Source organism: Pollachius pollachius, assembly GCF_949987615.1.
Source record: "Pollachius pollachius genome assembly, chromosome: 8".
Taxonomy (NCBI): Eukaryota; Metazoa; Chordata; class Actinopteri; order Gadiformes; family Gadidae; genus Pollachius; species Pollachius pollachius.
This window is the reverse complement of record NC_136941.1, coordinates 4,988,920-5,004,481: the sequence shown is the minus strand read 5'-3', so window position 1 is coordinate 5,004,481 and position 15,562 is coordinate 4,988,920. Positions and strand designations below refer to the sequence as shown.

The 15,562-nt window shown below is 47.9% G+C and overlaps 1 protein-coding gene across 1 annotated transcript in view; it reads left to right on the top strand.

The window, feature by feature from the left end:
• Window positions 1-15,429, top strand: part of myt1a (myelin transcription factor 1a) — a gene marked incomplete at both ends in the record, with an annotated part of 17,041 nt that extends 1,612 nt beyond the window's left edge. The window contains 24 exons of the mRNA XM_079742309.1: window positions 1,800-1,888; window positions 2,046-2,100; window positions 2,331-2,373; window positions 2,482-2,550; window positions 2,752-2,993; window positions 3,390-3,538; window positions 3,707-3,851; window positions 4,083-4,709; window positions 5,915-6,034; window positions 6,956-7,046; window positions 7,329-7,448; window positions 7,970-8,187; window positions 8,773-8,999; window positions 9,481-9,705; window positions 10,094-10,242; window positions 10,916-10,978; window positions 11,685-11,753; window positions 12,128-12,190; window positions 12,318-12,401; window positions 12,899-13,120; window positions 13,562-13,653; window positions 14,081-14,184; window positions 14,553-14,696; window positions 15,286-15,429. Of these exons, the coding sequence (XP_079598435.1) occupies window positions 1,800-1,888; window positions 2,046-2,100; window positions 2,331-2,373; window positions 2,482-2,550; window positions 2,752-2,993; window positions 3,390-3,538; window positions 3,707-3,851; window positions 4,083-4,709; window positions 5,915-6,034; window positions 6,956-7,046; window positions 7,329-7,448; window positions 7,970-8,187; window positions 8,773-8,999; window positions 9,481-9,705; window positions 10,094-10,242; window positions 10,916-10,978; window positions 11,685-11,753; window positions 12,128-12,190; window positions 12,318-12,401; window positions 12,899-13,120; window positions 13,562-13,653; window positions 14,081-14,184; window positions 14,553-14,696; window positions 15,286-15,429 (3,554 nt within the window). The remainder of the gene's footprint in view (window positions 1-1,799; window positions 1,889-2,045; window positions 2,101-2,330; window positions 2,374-2,481; window positions 2,551-2,751; window positions 2,994-3,389; window positions 3,539-3,706; window positions 3,852-4,082; window positions 4,710-5,914; window positions 6,035-6,955; window positions 7,047-7,328; window positions 7,449-7,969; window positions 8,188-8,772; window positions 9,000-9,480; window positions 9,706-10,093; window positions 10,243-10,915; window positions 10,979-11,684; window positions 11,754-12,127; window positions 12,191-12,317; window positions 12,402-12,898; window positions 13,121-13,561; window positions 13,654-14,080; window positions 14,185-14,552; window positions 14,697-15,285) is intronic.
• Window positions 15,430-15,562: the final 133 nt, after the last annotated feature.

Genomic DNA, 15,562 nt, shown 5'->3' with positions numbered 1-15,562 from the left:
TGATGTCACAGTGTTGGGGGAGGGGTGTACAATCGTCTGTGAGAATATTTCCCTCTGACAAAGGCAAATGCAAGCCGGTGCCGATTAATAGGAAATCCGTTACATGGGGAATATAATAGCTCATAGGTGTCAACTTTTGGGATCCGTGCGCCGTGTGTGAAGCGATCGGTCTTTACGCACAGTGTGGGTTATTGTGATAAGGATGGTGCGGACCGGAGGTTGAAGGGAACACCGTGGAGCCTTTACAACGTTGAGCCCAAGTTGAGGTAGGACGATCAGATCAGGCCTGTGTTACTTGAAAAAAAACTTGCTCGGAATAGAACATTAGAGATCACCCTATACCATAATGGTCTTAATGCAAGGCCTCTTTAAACTGTGTGCCATGGTTGTGTTTCTGTCGAACGACGCAGTTGTAGTCTTTTTTGGGGTTGTTGTTTTTTCAATGTACAATGATCGCTCGGGGGTTACGGTTATGATATTAACTGTCAGATTGAAAACCCCCAAAACAAACTTGGGTCGAATGTTTTATATTTTGAAGTGACTGTAAGGCGATGGGATAAAGATTGTTCGACTTTCTCGGTCGTTGTTGTGTAGAAATAATCCCAACTCTACTACGAGCTCGTCCTCAATCTACTGATTGGTCGAATCACTGTTTTATGGCTGGGTGAAAAATGAAAGGCCTCTCGTCCTGTTTATTTATAGTAACCTAGGCCGGAGCCTATCATGCATTTAGGATGGCTTTTGGAAATGGGAACAGATCACGACTTTCCTCCAATTTGCCCCATGGACAAAATCAACAGAGATAGGGTATATCGCCTCACTTTTATATCTTTATTGTTTTGTAACGGGATGGTGTGTGTAGATACGCCGTCTTTACAACAATGTGTAACGGTGCTTTGATTGATGTGGATCTCCAAGTTCTACACACAGGCCTGCCGATTATGTAACATTCTGGAAACGCTGTCGAGGCCGATTGAAATGCGTTTTGTGCGAACGTGTGTAGAGAATAGTAATCTTTGATTACATACCGGGAGCGATGGTCGAGGCCATACGTTTAAAGACCACCCACCCCTCATCCTCTCAGTCTCCGGTTTTTTTTCTCCGTAAATGCAGTTCAGAGTAGCCAACCAGAGGGCCGGTTACAATGGACAAATATTAACGGGGGCCTGCTCACATCAACCCCATTATATTAGGCTAAATAAACTGCACAGAAAAGTTAAGTTATGAAAAAGTGTATTTGTATTTACTCATTTGAAATCCTAATATGTGTAGCACAAACTAACATACGTAGTAAAAGTATTCAGAATAATAATACAAAACCCTATTCCACTGATATGTTCTAATATGTATTAATATAGTTGATGCCTTATTCCCAAGTATCTATGTTATGCTGTTTTGTGTGGATATTAGGGTCGTAATAACATACACTTTTAAAGTATTTATGCTATCATTTAGGCTAATATTTCAAGTGTGACATCCACAAAATGTGATACTTAAAAAGATTTGGTTTCAGTTTGGTTTCAAGATAAGTAATGACATGCAGCGGTAGGCTCGCAGGCTTGCAGATGGCCCCTATGGTTCCTACGGGCCAAAACACTGAACATTTGGGTTTACTTTGCGGTTGAAGACCCAACAGAGAGAGAAGAGCCAAGAACAGGGTAGATAGATGAGGGACATGAACACTGCTGAGTGTAACACGCTTCTCATCGTGTTTCACTCAGGCTAACTGTTTTTAGGTTTCAGTTGGCAGTGTGTGTCTATGTGAGTGTTAATCGACCATTTTGTTTCCTGGTCTTCAGAGAATGAGTTCAGGGGTCAACTGCTGAGCCAGCGGTGGAGCAGGGGAGAGACAATCAGCAAGTGGGAGAAACGGAGCCTAAGAATAAAGGTATTACAACCGTCTGTGTGTCTGTGTGCCTCTCCGTCTGAGTGCCTCTCTGACTGTGAGCCCCTCTTGCCGGCCGATTTTTTCTGTAGTGATTAAATATGTAAAAATAGATTTGAAACACGTAGAAAATCGCTTAATAATCTCCTTTCATCCTCAGATGAGCCAAGACGTCACAGAAACACGAACAAGGACCCGGTCCAAAGGGGTCAGAGGTTAGTACACACACACACACACACACACACACACACACACACACACACACACACACACACACACACACACACACACACACACACACACACACACACACACACACACACACACACACACAAACACACAAACACACACACGCATGGACTGTACTACAAACGTCAATTCATATATATGTATACTTTAAGTATTCATTCCTAAACATGTCTATAACCTCCCTTTTTTCCATCAGTACCACTAGAAATCGTCGGGCAGGAAATACGTCAGGAATTAAGGTGAGCGATTATTAATTTAGCTTCTTTTAGTAGATATGGAGCTGTGTGTTCGATGACTAGTGAGCTTAGAGACTGACTGAGTGCTCCTCTGGGCCTGTCTGTCCTCAGTAACAGCTGTCCAACGCCAGGATGCAACGGCAAGGGTCACGTCAGTGGCAGGTACTCACGGCACAGAAGGTAGGACACATTTCATCATATTATTCTCCTTACATTTCTGTGATATTCCTCAACCATATTATGGCGCCAATAATCCATATGTTGGATTATTATCCAACCTTTCTAAAATGCTCTTCTGTGATTATTCAACAATTTAGTCACCAAACGAAAAGATTCCAGCCCCCGAGTGAGTCACACTTATCCCCGCCCCCTTTTCCCCAGCGTACTGGGATGTCCAATCGTGAAGAAGAGGAAGATGGAGGAGGCGGAGGCAGAAGAGAACCAGGCCAGCCCCAAGAAGAGAAGCCAGCCGCTGAAGCTGGTCATGGACGAGGGCTTCAACGCGGAGAGCGACGCCGGCAGCGAGCCCGAGGAGAAGGAGGAGGTGTTGGAGGAGGAGGAAGAGGGGCAGAAGGACAAGAAGTTGAACAAAATGAAACGGTCGATCGAAGAGTCGATGAAAGGTGAGCGAGGTCACCTCCAATGTTGACAAAGTCTTTCAGCTTGTGTCTCTCCAAATATGGGCAGCACCTGGATGGAGCGATCCCTCTTCTGAGCACCTTGTTCAGGTTCGGTGGGTGTCTGCTGCCTTCCTCTGGCGGGGTCAACGGTTCGAGGGGTTTCATGTAATGCGGGCCTGCAGAGCCCTCTCAGACTCTATCTTCGATTAAGCGCGATCCAAACAAGATTAGCTCGATAAATGTTAAAAAAGTATCGCAAAGACATAGGTTTGAACTGTTACTTTCCTGACGTCATTCTTAGGGGTGTTTTTATTGACTTTATTGACGATTTAGTGGCCGTACTCGTCTTCCATACTCTGTGGCCGTTCTCCTCTAACTGTTTCCTCGCCCCCCTCCCAGAGGACAGCAAAACGCCGTCGACGTCCGAATGCACCTCCTCCCCTGGCGAGGAGCACCAGAGCGAGGACCTCCTCACGGAGTCAGCCCCCACCGCCGGTGCCCAGGAGGAGGTCCCCGCTAAAGACACCGCCCAGGGGGAGGTGGCCCAGGCACCGGAGGATTCCGTCCCAGAGCTCCAGGCCGTCCCAGAGCCCCAGGAGGAGCAGCCCGCTGAGCTGGAGGAGCAGGAGGAGGAGTGGCAGGAGCAGGCGGAGGAGGAGGAGGAGGAGAAACCGGAAACGGAAGACAACCCCCCTCACGTCGGGCCGCTGGTTCAGATGAGCACGGGGGAGCATTCGAAAGAGGAGGAGGAGGAGGAGGAGGAGGAGGAGGAGGAGACGAAGGAGGCGGCGAGCGAAGGCAAGGAGGAGATGGAGAGGCACTTTGTGAGCCAGGAGAACTCGGACCACCAGTACTCCAGTGGTAACTACAAACAGCCTCCGGCCCCTGAACCAGAGGAGAAGGAGGAGGAGCAGGAGAGGAAGGAGGAGGAGGAGGAGGAGGAGGAGGAAGAGGAGGGGGAGAAAGAGGTGGAGGTGGCAGAGGAGAAGGAGACAAATGAAGAGGCCGAAGCTCCTCGACCGTTGAGTCCACCAACTCAGGGAATCACCGCTGCAGAGGAGGAGGAGGAGGAGGAGGAGGAAGAGGAGGAGGAAGAGGAGGAGGAGGAGGTACTCAGGGAGGAAAGGGTGCTCAGCCCCTCGACACAGGAGGAAGAGGAGCAGGTCGCAGACGAGGAGGAGGAGGAAGAGGAGGAGCAAGACGAGGAGGAGGAGGAGGAGGAAGAGGAGAGAGAGGAGGAACTGATGCAGCACAAGGACGCCCGCAACGTGGTAGAACAGGAAGAGGAGGAGGAAGAGGAGGAGGAGGAAGAGGAGGAGGAGGAAGAGGAGGAGGAGCGACGCTCACACAAAGCCTCCGCCACCACCGTACTCATAGAGGTCCGCTCCGACGCCGACGATGAGGAGGACGAGATCGAGGCGGAGGCGGGAGCGGAGGAGGAAGAGGAGGAGGAGGAGGAGGAGGAAGAGGAGGAGGAAGAGGAAGACCACGTGTCGGACGGCTCGGGGGTGACGGACGACTCGGAGAACTGGGACATGACGCGGGGGAACCTGGGACTCCTGGAGCAGGCCATCGCCATGAAGGCCGGGGAGGTGCGGGCGCCACAGGAGGGCAGCAGCTCCCCGGACTACCAGCCGTACCACAGCCCCTCCCAGAGGACCTCCAGCAACGCCTCCGACCAGCTGGGGGCCGCTCGCCGCGCAGGGGCCACCAGCAAGGGTACTACTACTATACTACTGCTCTAATGCTGTAATATCACTACAATAGTACTGATCTAATGCTGTAATATCACTACAATAGTACTGATCTAATGCTGTAATATCACTACAATAGTACTGATCTAATGCTGTAATATCACTACAATAGTACTGATGTAGTGCTGTAATATCACTACAATACAACTGATCTAATGCTGTAATATCACTACAATACTACTGATCTAATGCTGTAATATCACTACAATACTACTGCTCTAATGCTGTAATATCACTACAATACTACTGACCTAATACTACAGTTCTACTACTATACTTCTGCTTTTAAAAAATAATGCTACTGCAATATGAATACGACACTACTTCAATACAACTATAATACTAGTACTATAATACTTTAATCCTACTACAATATTTCTGCTCTAATACTATACTACTACTACTACAAAACTACTACAATGCTACTACTATAATACTATAATACTGCTACTAGAACGCTACATTATTACTGCTTTATTACTATTATCCTACTCTAATGCTACTACTATAATACTACTGCTATAATACTACAATACGACTGCAATACTACTACCACTACTACTATAATACTTCAATACTACATCAAAACAATTGCTATTATAGTGTAATACTACTACAATACTACCACCTCTACTACTATAATACTCTAATGATACTAACTTTAGTGCTTGGAAGCTGTTACGTTTAACCATGAATGTGTCTCCTCTCTCCTCTCTCCTAACCATGAATGTGTCTCCTCTCTCCTCTCCTAACCATGAATGTGTCTCCTCTCCTCTCCTCTCTCCTAACCATGAATGTGTCTCCTCTCCTCTCTCCTAACCATGAATGTGTCTCCTCTCTCCTCTCCTAACCATGAATGTGTCTCCTCTCTCCTCTCCTAACCATGAATGTGTCTCCTCTCTCCTCTCTCCTAACCATGAATGTGTCTCCTCTCTCCTCTCTCCTAACCATGAATGTGTCTCCTCTCTCCTCTTCTAACCATGAATGTGTCTCCTCTCTCCTCTCTCCTAACCATGATTGTGTCTCCTCTCTCCTAACCATGATTATGTCTCCTCTCTCCTAACCATGAATGTGTCTCCTCTCTCCTCTCTCCTAACCATGAATGTGTCTCCTCTCTCCTCTCTCCTAACCATGAATGTGTCTCCTCTCTCCTCTCTCCTAACCATGCAGACAAGAAAGAGGTCAAGTGCCCCACCCCAGGGTGCGACGGGACCGGCCACGTCACCGGCCTGTACCCCCACCACCGGAGCCTCTCTGGCTGCCCCCACAAGGACCGCATCCCCCCCGAGAGTGAGTGACTACTATCCTCACTACTATCCTCACTACTATCCTCCCTACTATCCTCCCTATCTTCACTACTATCCTCACTACTATCCTCACTACTATCCTCCCTATCTTCACTACTATCTTCACTACTATCCTCACTACTATCCTCACTACTATCCTCCCTATCTTCACTACTATCCTCACTACTATCCTCCCTACTATCCTCCCTATCCTCGCTTCTATCCTCACTACTATCTTCACTAGTATTCTCACTAGTATCCTCACTAGTATCCTCACTTCTATCCTCAAAAATCCGCACTAGTATCCTCACTAGTATCCTCACTTCTTTCCTCACTATCCTCACTAGTATCCTCACTTCTATCCTCACTATCCGCACTAGTATCCCTACTAGTATCCTCACTTCCATCCTCACTATCCTCACTAGTATCCTCACTAGTATCCTCACTTCCATCCTCACTATCCTCACTAGTATCCTCACTAGTATCCTCACTTCTATCCTAACTATCCTCACTAGTATCCCTACTAGTATCCTCACTAGTATCCTCACTTCTATCCTAACTATCCTCACTAGTATCCTCACTAGTATCCTCACTAGTATCCTCACTTCTATCCTAACTATCCTCACTAGTATCCCTACTAGTATCCTCACTTCTATCCTAACTATCCTCACTAGTATCCTCACTAGTATCCTCCCTTCTATCCCAGTGGCGCATTGCATCACATTAACTGATTATTAGTATTTCACTTTTGGCCTCCAATCATTTGGCAGTCTGTTACGTAATTCCTCAACAGCCATACAACGAAAACATATGAGCAGCAAGACAAGATCAATTAAATAATAATAATAATAATAAAATATGTGGTTTCATGAAAATAGATGTTCTGTCTTATCTGCTGTGTTGCTATCCTCCCCCCCTCCTGTAGTCCTGGCCATGCATGAGAACGTGCTCAAGTGTCCGACGCCGGGCTGCACGGGTCAGGGTCACGTGAACAGCAACCGCAACACACACCGCAGGTGAGTCGCACAGCAGGGTGCAGCACGCGCACACACACACACACACACACTCAGGGACACACACATGCACACCCATACACACACACGCAAACAAAATCATGCACACACACACATACACAAATGCAATACATACATTAAAGCTAGCTATACTTGACAAGGTGTTGTGCCTAATGTTGAAACACACAAGTTAATGAATTCACAAACACATTGTAAACGTTTGTCTCTCTCTCTCTCACCTCCTCTCTCTCCCCCCCCCCCCCCCCCCCCCACCCTCTCTCTCAGTCTGTCGGGTTGTCCGATCGCGGCGGCCTCCAAACTGAACAAGACCCACGAGAAGCCGGTCCTGAGCCAGGCGTCGCCCAGCGAAGCCTCCACCACCGCCAACTCGGACCGTGTGCTCAGGTGAGGAGCGCTGCAGCGAGCGGATCATGTTCTCCTTACATCTGAAAGATTACACCGGCGGAACGCTGGGGTGGATACAGCTGGTCGGTCAGGGCTGATTCTAGGCTTGGGTGTAAGGTTAGATAAGGTAAGCTTTGTAGGTAAGGCAAGGCAAGGCAACTTTATTTATATTGCACTTTTCATACACGAGGCAATCTCAAAGTGCTTCACGTAGAAACAATGTCATAAAATCAAATAATTAAATAAAATAGATAAGTAAAAGAAAACAACCGCAATGTAAATGGGGTTTAGGGTTGTATAATGTGGGTCTGTGAAGTGATAAGTGATAAGTTGACCAAAATTTACTAGAAAAGATAGATAGCCAATAGAAAGGTACCACATACAGTAGGGCGTCTCTTTCAGCTCCATTGTTAGAGCACGGCATCACACCAGTGCAACATTGTAGGTCTTCCATTCGGGTATCGAACCCAGTACCTTTCAGCCGGGCGTCACTCACCCCTTCCCCCTGTTGCTCCTTCCAGGCCCATGTGCTTCGTGAAGCAGCTGGAGATCCCCCAGTACGGTAGCTACCGACCCAACATGGTGCCGGCCACGCCCCGCGCCAACCTGGCCAAGGAGCTGGAGAAGTACTCCAAGGTGTCCTTCGACTACGCCAGCTTCGACGTGCAGGTGTTCGGGAAGCCCATGCTGGTCCCCAAGATGCCCGGCTCTGGAGAGTCGTCACCCAAAGCCTTTAAATGTAAGCGTGAATGAAGAGACTCTAACTCGCTGTACTCTACTGGCATGGAGGTCAATGTCTCAGGGGGTCACCCGTCATGTCTCGGTTGAGAACGGTGTTTCACAAAAGTTGACAAATGTATTTATTTTAAGTCGTTTTGGATAAAAGCGTCTGCTAAATGTAAATGTAAATGTAAATTATGATGTTACTTTTTGATGGAAACAGTCATGGTTTCAGAAGGCAAACAATATTAAAGGAACATTTACATTCATACCCAAATTAACTGCGTTATTTTGCCACATGGTTTTAAAGTTGGCTTCACTGCCCAGTTAAAAGCGTGCACTCACTGTATGTCTGACATCGGCTCCATTCCCCCTCTGTATGTCTGACTTTCGGCTCCATTCCCCCACTGTATGTCTGACTTTCGGCTCCATTCCCCCACTGTATGTCTGACTTTCGGCTCCATTCCCCCACTGTATGTCTGACTTTCGGCTCCATTCCCCCACTGTATGTCTGACTTTCGGCTCCATTCCCCCCTCTGTATGTCTGACTTTTGGCTCCATTCCGCCATCCGTAAGTCTGACTTTCGCTCCATTCCCCCCTCAGCCAAGCCGTTCCCGAAGGCCTCCTCCCCCAGCCACAGCCTGTCCGGCGGCTACGCTAAGAGCGCCTCCTCGGCCTCCTCGTCCTCCAGTGGCTACGACTACAGCCACGACGCCGAGGCCGCGCACATGGCCGCCACCGCCATCCTCAACCTGTCCACGCGCTGCTGGGAGCGGCCCGAGAACCTCAGCAACAAGACGCCCACGGAGAACGACAGCAACGACGGCAAGGTAGCTAGCCAGCTAACACGCTAACGGATCAGCTGTGTTGAAGTGGAGGTCTCGGCATGGGTTTTCGTGGACTGTTCTACCTACAGAATGTCCATGGAGCATGGTAGCTAACCCGGTAACCAGATCACTGATTAGCTGTGTGATAGTGGATATTCTGGGATGGATTTACCCGCACAAACGTGATTTTATCCATATTATCTCAAGGAGCACGGTAGCAATGATAGCGAGGTAGCTAACCCGCTAACCAGCTGCTTCACTGCTGTGTGATAGTGGATATTCTGGGATAGATTTCCCTGCTCAAATATGATTTCATTACATTTCATAATGTGATATTATCCATATTATGTCCAGGTAGCACGTAGCAATGATAGCAAGGTAGCTAACCCGCTAACCTCTGGACAGATCGTTGATATTACACATCATTCAAAATGACGTCAAACAAATCAGTGTGTTGACTGAGCGTCCCACCCTAACCCCCCAGGAGACGGACATCGAGGTGGACGAGAACGGCACCCTGGACCTGAGCATGAAGAAGGCCAAGAAGGAGGGCGGGCAGTCGCCCCACCCTTCCTCCTCCCCCTCCACCTCCTCCCACTCCTCCCAGCACCTCAGGGACTCTGCCGCCCAGGGCAACGCCCAGGTGGAGTGGGAGGAGCCTCTGGACTTCACCAAGCCCAGTGGCGCCAAGGAGGATGAGCCAGACGAGGTAGGCCGCCGTTGGGAGGCGGGACTTCCGGGAGGTTTAGAAAGTAAAAGCCCCCCTTTGGTATTTTTAACTTATTATGTGTGAGTTCTGCAGAGCTCATGTGTGCTTTCCATGAGCAACATAGGAGGGCTTGAATATTAATATACTTAAAATCGACGCCTGATATTTTCAGTTATTAGTATTATCAGTTATTTAGCAGGCGCTTTCATCCAAAGAGACATACAGTGATACCTATTGTCGAATACAGTACACACACACACACACACACACACATGCACACACACATACACGCACACACATATGCACACACACACACGTGACGCACAAACACACAGCAGCAGTGAACAATAATATCAACTCTTTTTCAATCTTTTGCACCTTTTCTAAGATGGAGTACGCGCCGCCCTCTTACACGTCTTCGGACGGGGAGGAAGAGGACCGGGACAGTCTGAGGGAGAGGAAGTACCCCGGGGAGGTCACCACCGGAACCTACAAGGTCAAGGCGTCCCCGAAGGACAGCAAGAAGGAGGTCCTCATGTAAGTCGCCGCCCGCTGGCCGTTTCTCCACACTGCACCCAATCTCAGCTCTCCTAACCTAACCATTGATACATTTCTGTGTTTTCCATAGGCAAGCTTAAACTTTTCAAGTTCAAGTTTGTTGCAATGGTAGCAGCGCAAAAAATAACTAATTATAAATCATTTGAATATATATATATAAATATAAATTAATAATTAACCAAGGGAATATACAAACCCTATCCAGAGTGGAACACATAACTTCATACATATAATTATCTGGGATTTACCATAAAGAGAAACCAAACACTGAAATCAAACCGTACATTGACAGCACCGTCGATACAGTCTGCATGGCAAAGCGACATTCATTTGAAACCTACCCGAAAAAAACAACTGCATTACCTGTACTTCACCAGAGGTGGTGCTGTTCCTGTGGTTTGATTTTTAAGTGTTTGGTTGCTCTTTAACCTAAACCCCCGACGAAATGTCTCATTGTTGGCAACGTCTCAAGGTAGTACATTTAGTTTGGCCACGCCAACGCCCCTTTTCTGGCATGAATGAAGATATCTGATGAAGGAGGAAGAAGTGCTAAAATGTAACTGAAAAAAACAACAACAACGACTATAAGGCTCGCTGACGAAGTAGACGATTTGACTGATTTGAACACTTCTCATTTGACATTGACATCTAGATGCCCCACACCAGGCTGTGACGGTAGTGGACACATTACAGGGAACTACGCCTCACACCGTAGGTAAGACACCCCTCAAGCCCAAAAGAGAAGGCCAAAAAGAAGAACTCGCCTTTTTCACTTTTGTCATCAAACCTTCTTATTGAGATGATTGGGGGAGGGAAGGAGGGGAGGGGGTGATGGTGGGGAAGGATAGTCTGGTGGTTTGGGGTGCTTGACTCCCAGCCGAAAGGTTCTGGGTTCATTGCCCAAATGCCTCCTTCTTCTGGTAGGTCTCCCAGAGTGGATTGCCTACCCTCTACCCACTCCTCCTGAACTATTGCATGCCTACTCACCTCTACAGCTGAATATGAATCTGAAATAAATCTACTCAGCTTCTCTCCCTCTCTCTCTCCCTCTCTTTCTCTCTGTCTCGCTCACAATGTGTTCATCTATCTTTGGTTGTTGAAGAGTTACCAAACCTCTGAAATCAAATCACAGGGATAGTGCGCCCCCCTCTGGTGAAACAGGGGTCACTGCAACTGCTGTTACTACAATCGCGTTTGGCGGAACCAGTTCAAGCCCAAATAGAAAAGCTTTTGATTTTGATATGGATTTTGATGCTGTCCCTGTGTTATGATTTCCGGTTACTGTTTAAGATGCCTGGGCTTTATTCTCTTTTTCACGTTTCACAAGTGGGACCCTCAATCTGAATCTCGTTTTCTTTATATTACTCCTCTCTTACTCCCCTTTGATTTCTTAACTCTTCCACTCTGAACTTATCTTCCAGTCTGTCTGGCTGTCCACTCGCCGATAAATCTCTTCGGACCCTCATGGCGGCCCACACTGCTGAACTGAAGTATGTTTGCTCTATCTTCTTGGTCCCTTTTCCTTTTCCGTTCTTCTCCTGCCACCGATGGAACAGCTGATGCACTTCTCTGTAGCCACGGCGACCACTACTGTCTCACCATTTCCTTTACAGTTTCTGTTTCAGTTTCAGTTTCACTTTACTCACTCAATAATCCAATCGGCTGATCCAATATGAAATAAAAAACGCATCACAAAGAATTTCATTTGTTTGACAGTCAGAAATCGCTAACCAACGTAACTGGGCCAGTAGATTGCTTAGTTATTAGCGACCTGTGAAATACAATGAAGGCGGCTGCCATCACTATCAAGTGAATGAAAGCAGATATTTAAACGGCCCCTAACCTATGCCTCGTTCTTTCCAAGGTGTCCGACGCCAGGGTGCGATGGATCAGGACACATCACAGGGAACTACGCCTCCCACAGAAGGTAAGACATTCACCAGGGTCTAAATAAAGGAAAACACGGGAGGATTAAAATACATAATTTGAAGTCTTTTGAGACGGTCCCTAGACATGTTCTCACGGTCCCTGTGCTTTGTGTTTCTGCTCCTCAGTCTGTCCGGATGCCCGCGTGCCAAAAAAGGAGGCCTGAAGACCACGCCCACCAAGGATGACAAGGACGACTCTGAGCTGCTGAGGTTGGTTCATGATCCTCCTCTTCGTCATAAATAAAAAATACTCTTCATCACCATATCTCCAACCACCGTTCAGCATGTGTTCACCGTTACAAGACACCCCTGTGGAACGGCCACTGCCACTCAGCCCGGGCTCTGCGGCTCTTGCTTTTAGTGTTGAGGACAATCAACGTCACCACAACATCACAACGTTGTAACGGCGATGTCATCATGAGGTCTCGGGTGACGTCACTGTGATGTGACGGGTTGTGTCACGGTGACGTCACAACGTGGTCACGGGGATGATGTCACCGCGATGTCTCGGCGAACATCACTGTGGTGTCATGCGCTGCGTCAAGGTGACGTCACGGTGACATCACAGGGACGTCAAGATGACGTCACGGGTTACGTCACGGTGACATCCCCCCGACACATCACGAGGGGGGGGGGGGGGGGGCCTGGCGAGGGCGCCCCCCCGCGATGAGGACGTCACGATGACGATGTAGCAATGTCCCCCCCAGGTGCCCCGTGCCGGGCTGCGATAGCCTGGGCCACATCAGCGGGAAGTACGCCACGCACCGCAGCGCCTACGGCTGCCCGCTGGCAGCGCGGCGCCAGAAGGAGGGGCTCCTGAACGGCGCCCCCTTCTCCTGGAAGGCCTTCAAGACCGAGGGCCCCACCTGCCCCACGCCGGGCTGCGACGGCTCCGGACACGCCAACGGCAGCTTCCTCACCCACCGCAGGTGAGACCCCCCTCCCTCGCCCTCAGCTTCCCCCCCCGCCACCGCTGACGACCTACTTTCCTTTCTTGTTGATGCTGTTGTTGTTCATCTTCTCCTGCTTCTTGTGTTTTGAAATACAAGAAGTCAAATTCAGGTCAGCCAAAACAGCCAAATTCAGGTCGCTATTTATAAATATAGTAACAGATGGGAAAGCACAAACGAGCGGTTATGTGTTAAGTTGTGAACTATTTAGGCTGTTTGTATGTTTAACAAAATATAACATTTTGCCCGTGTTTTGATCCTCGTGTTGGGAACATCTTAGACTCAGCCTGTACTACATGGTCGCCGCATAGCTATGAACCTCTCCGTCTGTATTTAATGTCTGACCACCATTTTCTCTACGGCTCTATTGCTAACTTATTTTCTCCTGTCGTCTCCTTCCGGTTCCTTCTGCTCCACCAGTCTCTCAGGTTGCCCCAGAGCGTCAGCGAACAAGAAGAGGACCAAGTTCCCCGGAGACGAGTACATCACGGCTAAATTCAGAGCCAGCGATGGTAAAGAGAGACCAGGGTGGCCATTACACCGCCCTGATGCATGTTACAGTGCCACACTGTGGCCGTGTGGTGTATTACAAAAACACAGGAGGGCCCTTTTGACATCAATCTGCACACAGGCACACAGACACACTTCCGACCAAAGCAGACCAAACTAAAAATAGCTTTTAGGATGATGATGCTTTGGATCGACAACTCTCAGATAAGCATGAAAACCATTAAAACAGTCTATGAAAGATAGACCTACTGGCTGACGAGTTGATAGATTTAGTTAAAGTGTTCTTATTGCACCATGGTTCTCTTAGTCCGGAAAAAACGCATGTTTAGCAATTGCATCCTGGTTCTTATAGTCCTGAGCTTCAAGTTTTCTGATTGCATGCGGTCCTGAACCACCGCACTTGTTCTAACGGCACCATGGTTCTTGTAGTTCTGGACAACGACGAGGACATCAAGCAGCTCAACAAGGAGATCAACGACCTGAGTGATTCCAACTCGGAGATGGAGGCGGACATGATGAACATGCACGACCAGGTCAGTACAGGACACGGACTACTCCATTCCATTAACTTCATATCAGCCTGAGTGAATTGAATAAAAAGGTTTAACAACATCGCAAAACTACAATACGGTTGTGAAAATGCATAAGACGATAGCGTTATACATGAATAGTATGTCCTCGTGTTTTTTAAATAACTGTGTTACCCAAATGTCAATATCATATATAACAGCAAAAAAAAAAAACATGCCAAATGCTATATTTATTTGGTGTGGACACAATACCAATAAAAATATAATAAGCCAGAGCCTTACTTTTAGCTAGAGGATATTGCTGCGGCTCCCTCTCTCTTATGAGCTCCTTTGGTTTTTGTCCTGATTGTGTTTTCGTGGCTCCCCTCCAGATCTCGTCCATGGAGAAGAACCTGCAGAGCATGGAGGAGGAGAACGAGCATATCGAGGAGAGGAACGAGACCCTGTTCATGGAGCTGTCAGGTCTCAGCCAGGTGCTGATCCGAAGCCTGGCCAACATCCGCCTGCCCAGCATGGTGAGTCCAACGCACACACCATGGAGTCTGAGGCCTGAACCAGTGCGGTTCAGGCCTCAGTGAACCACCGACATGGTGGTTCACTTTGGCCAATTAGGTTTGAGATTCTTTGCTTCGAAAATAAGACTTGAGTCCTACGCAAAGTGGGCAAGAGAATAAGGCCCCACTACAGGGGAGTTCTGTGTGCTTTGCCTAAGTAAAAAGTATTTTATTCTATTTATTTTTTGTGACAAGCTTCAAATATGAGTTATCTCGGAATTCGCAGGTGATATGCTTTGGGCTCTAGAAAATATGTACTGCATTTATTAATCCTGGTAAATAAGGGTATTAGCACTGGGGATTCACCAAACACTGCTGGGAGATGCACAAGCAGCATCCACACACAAAGTGTGCATGTATGGCCTGAACACATACAACCAGAACGCAAGGGGCATGTCTTTTTTCTTGAATTGCGCCATTATGTTGACAAAATCGGCATGGAACTTTAACCAAATATTCATCAGCTATCACACTCAACCCCCAAACACCCATTCGCTAACAGTTGAGGTTGCAAATCGTTCTTTCAACATGCGCTTCCTTCATCTTCCAGCAGGAGCCGCTGTCCGAGCAGAACTTCGACAGTTACGTGGACACTCTGACGCACATGTTTACCAACAAGGACTGCTACCAGAACCCAGAGAACCGGGCGCTGCTGGAGTCCATCAACCAGGCGGTGAAGGGCATCGAGGTTTAACAGGCTAGAAGAAAAAAAAAAAAGGGCGAGAAAATCAAAAATGCTAAGCTAAGATGCTAATATGCTAAGCTACGATGAAATGAGGGAAAGAGTGTAAGAAAAAAAGAGGAGACAGGCACTGCGGTTGGGTAGG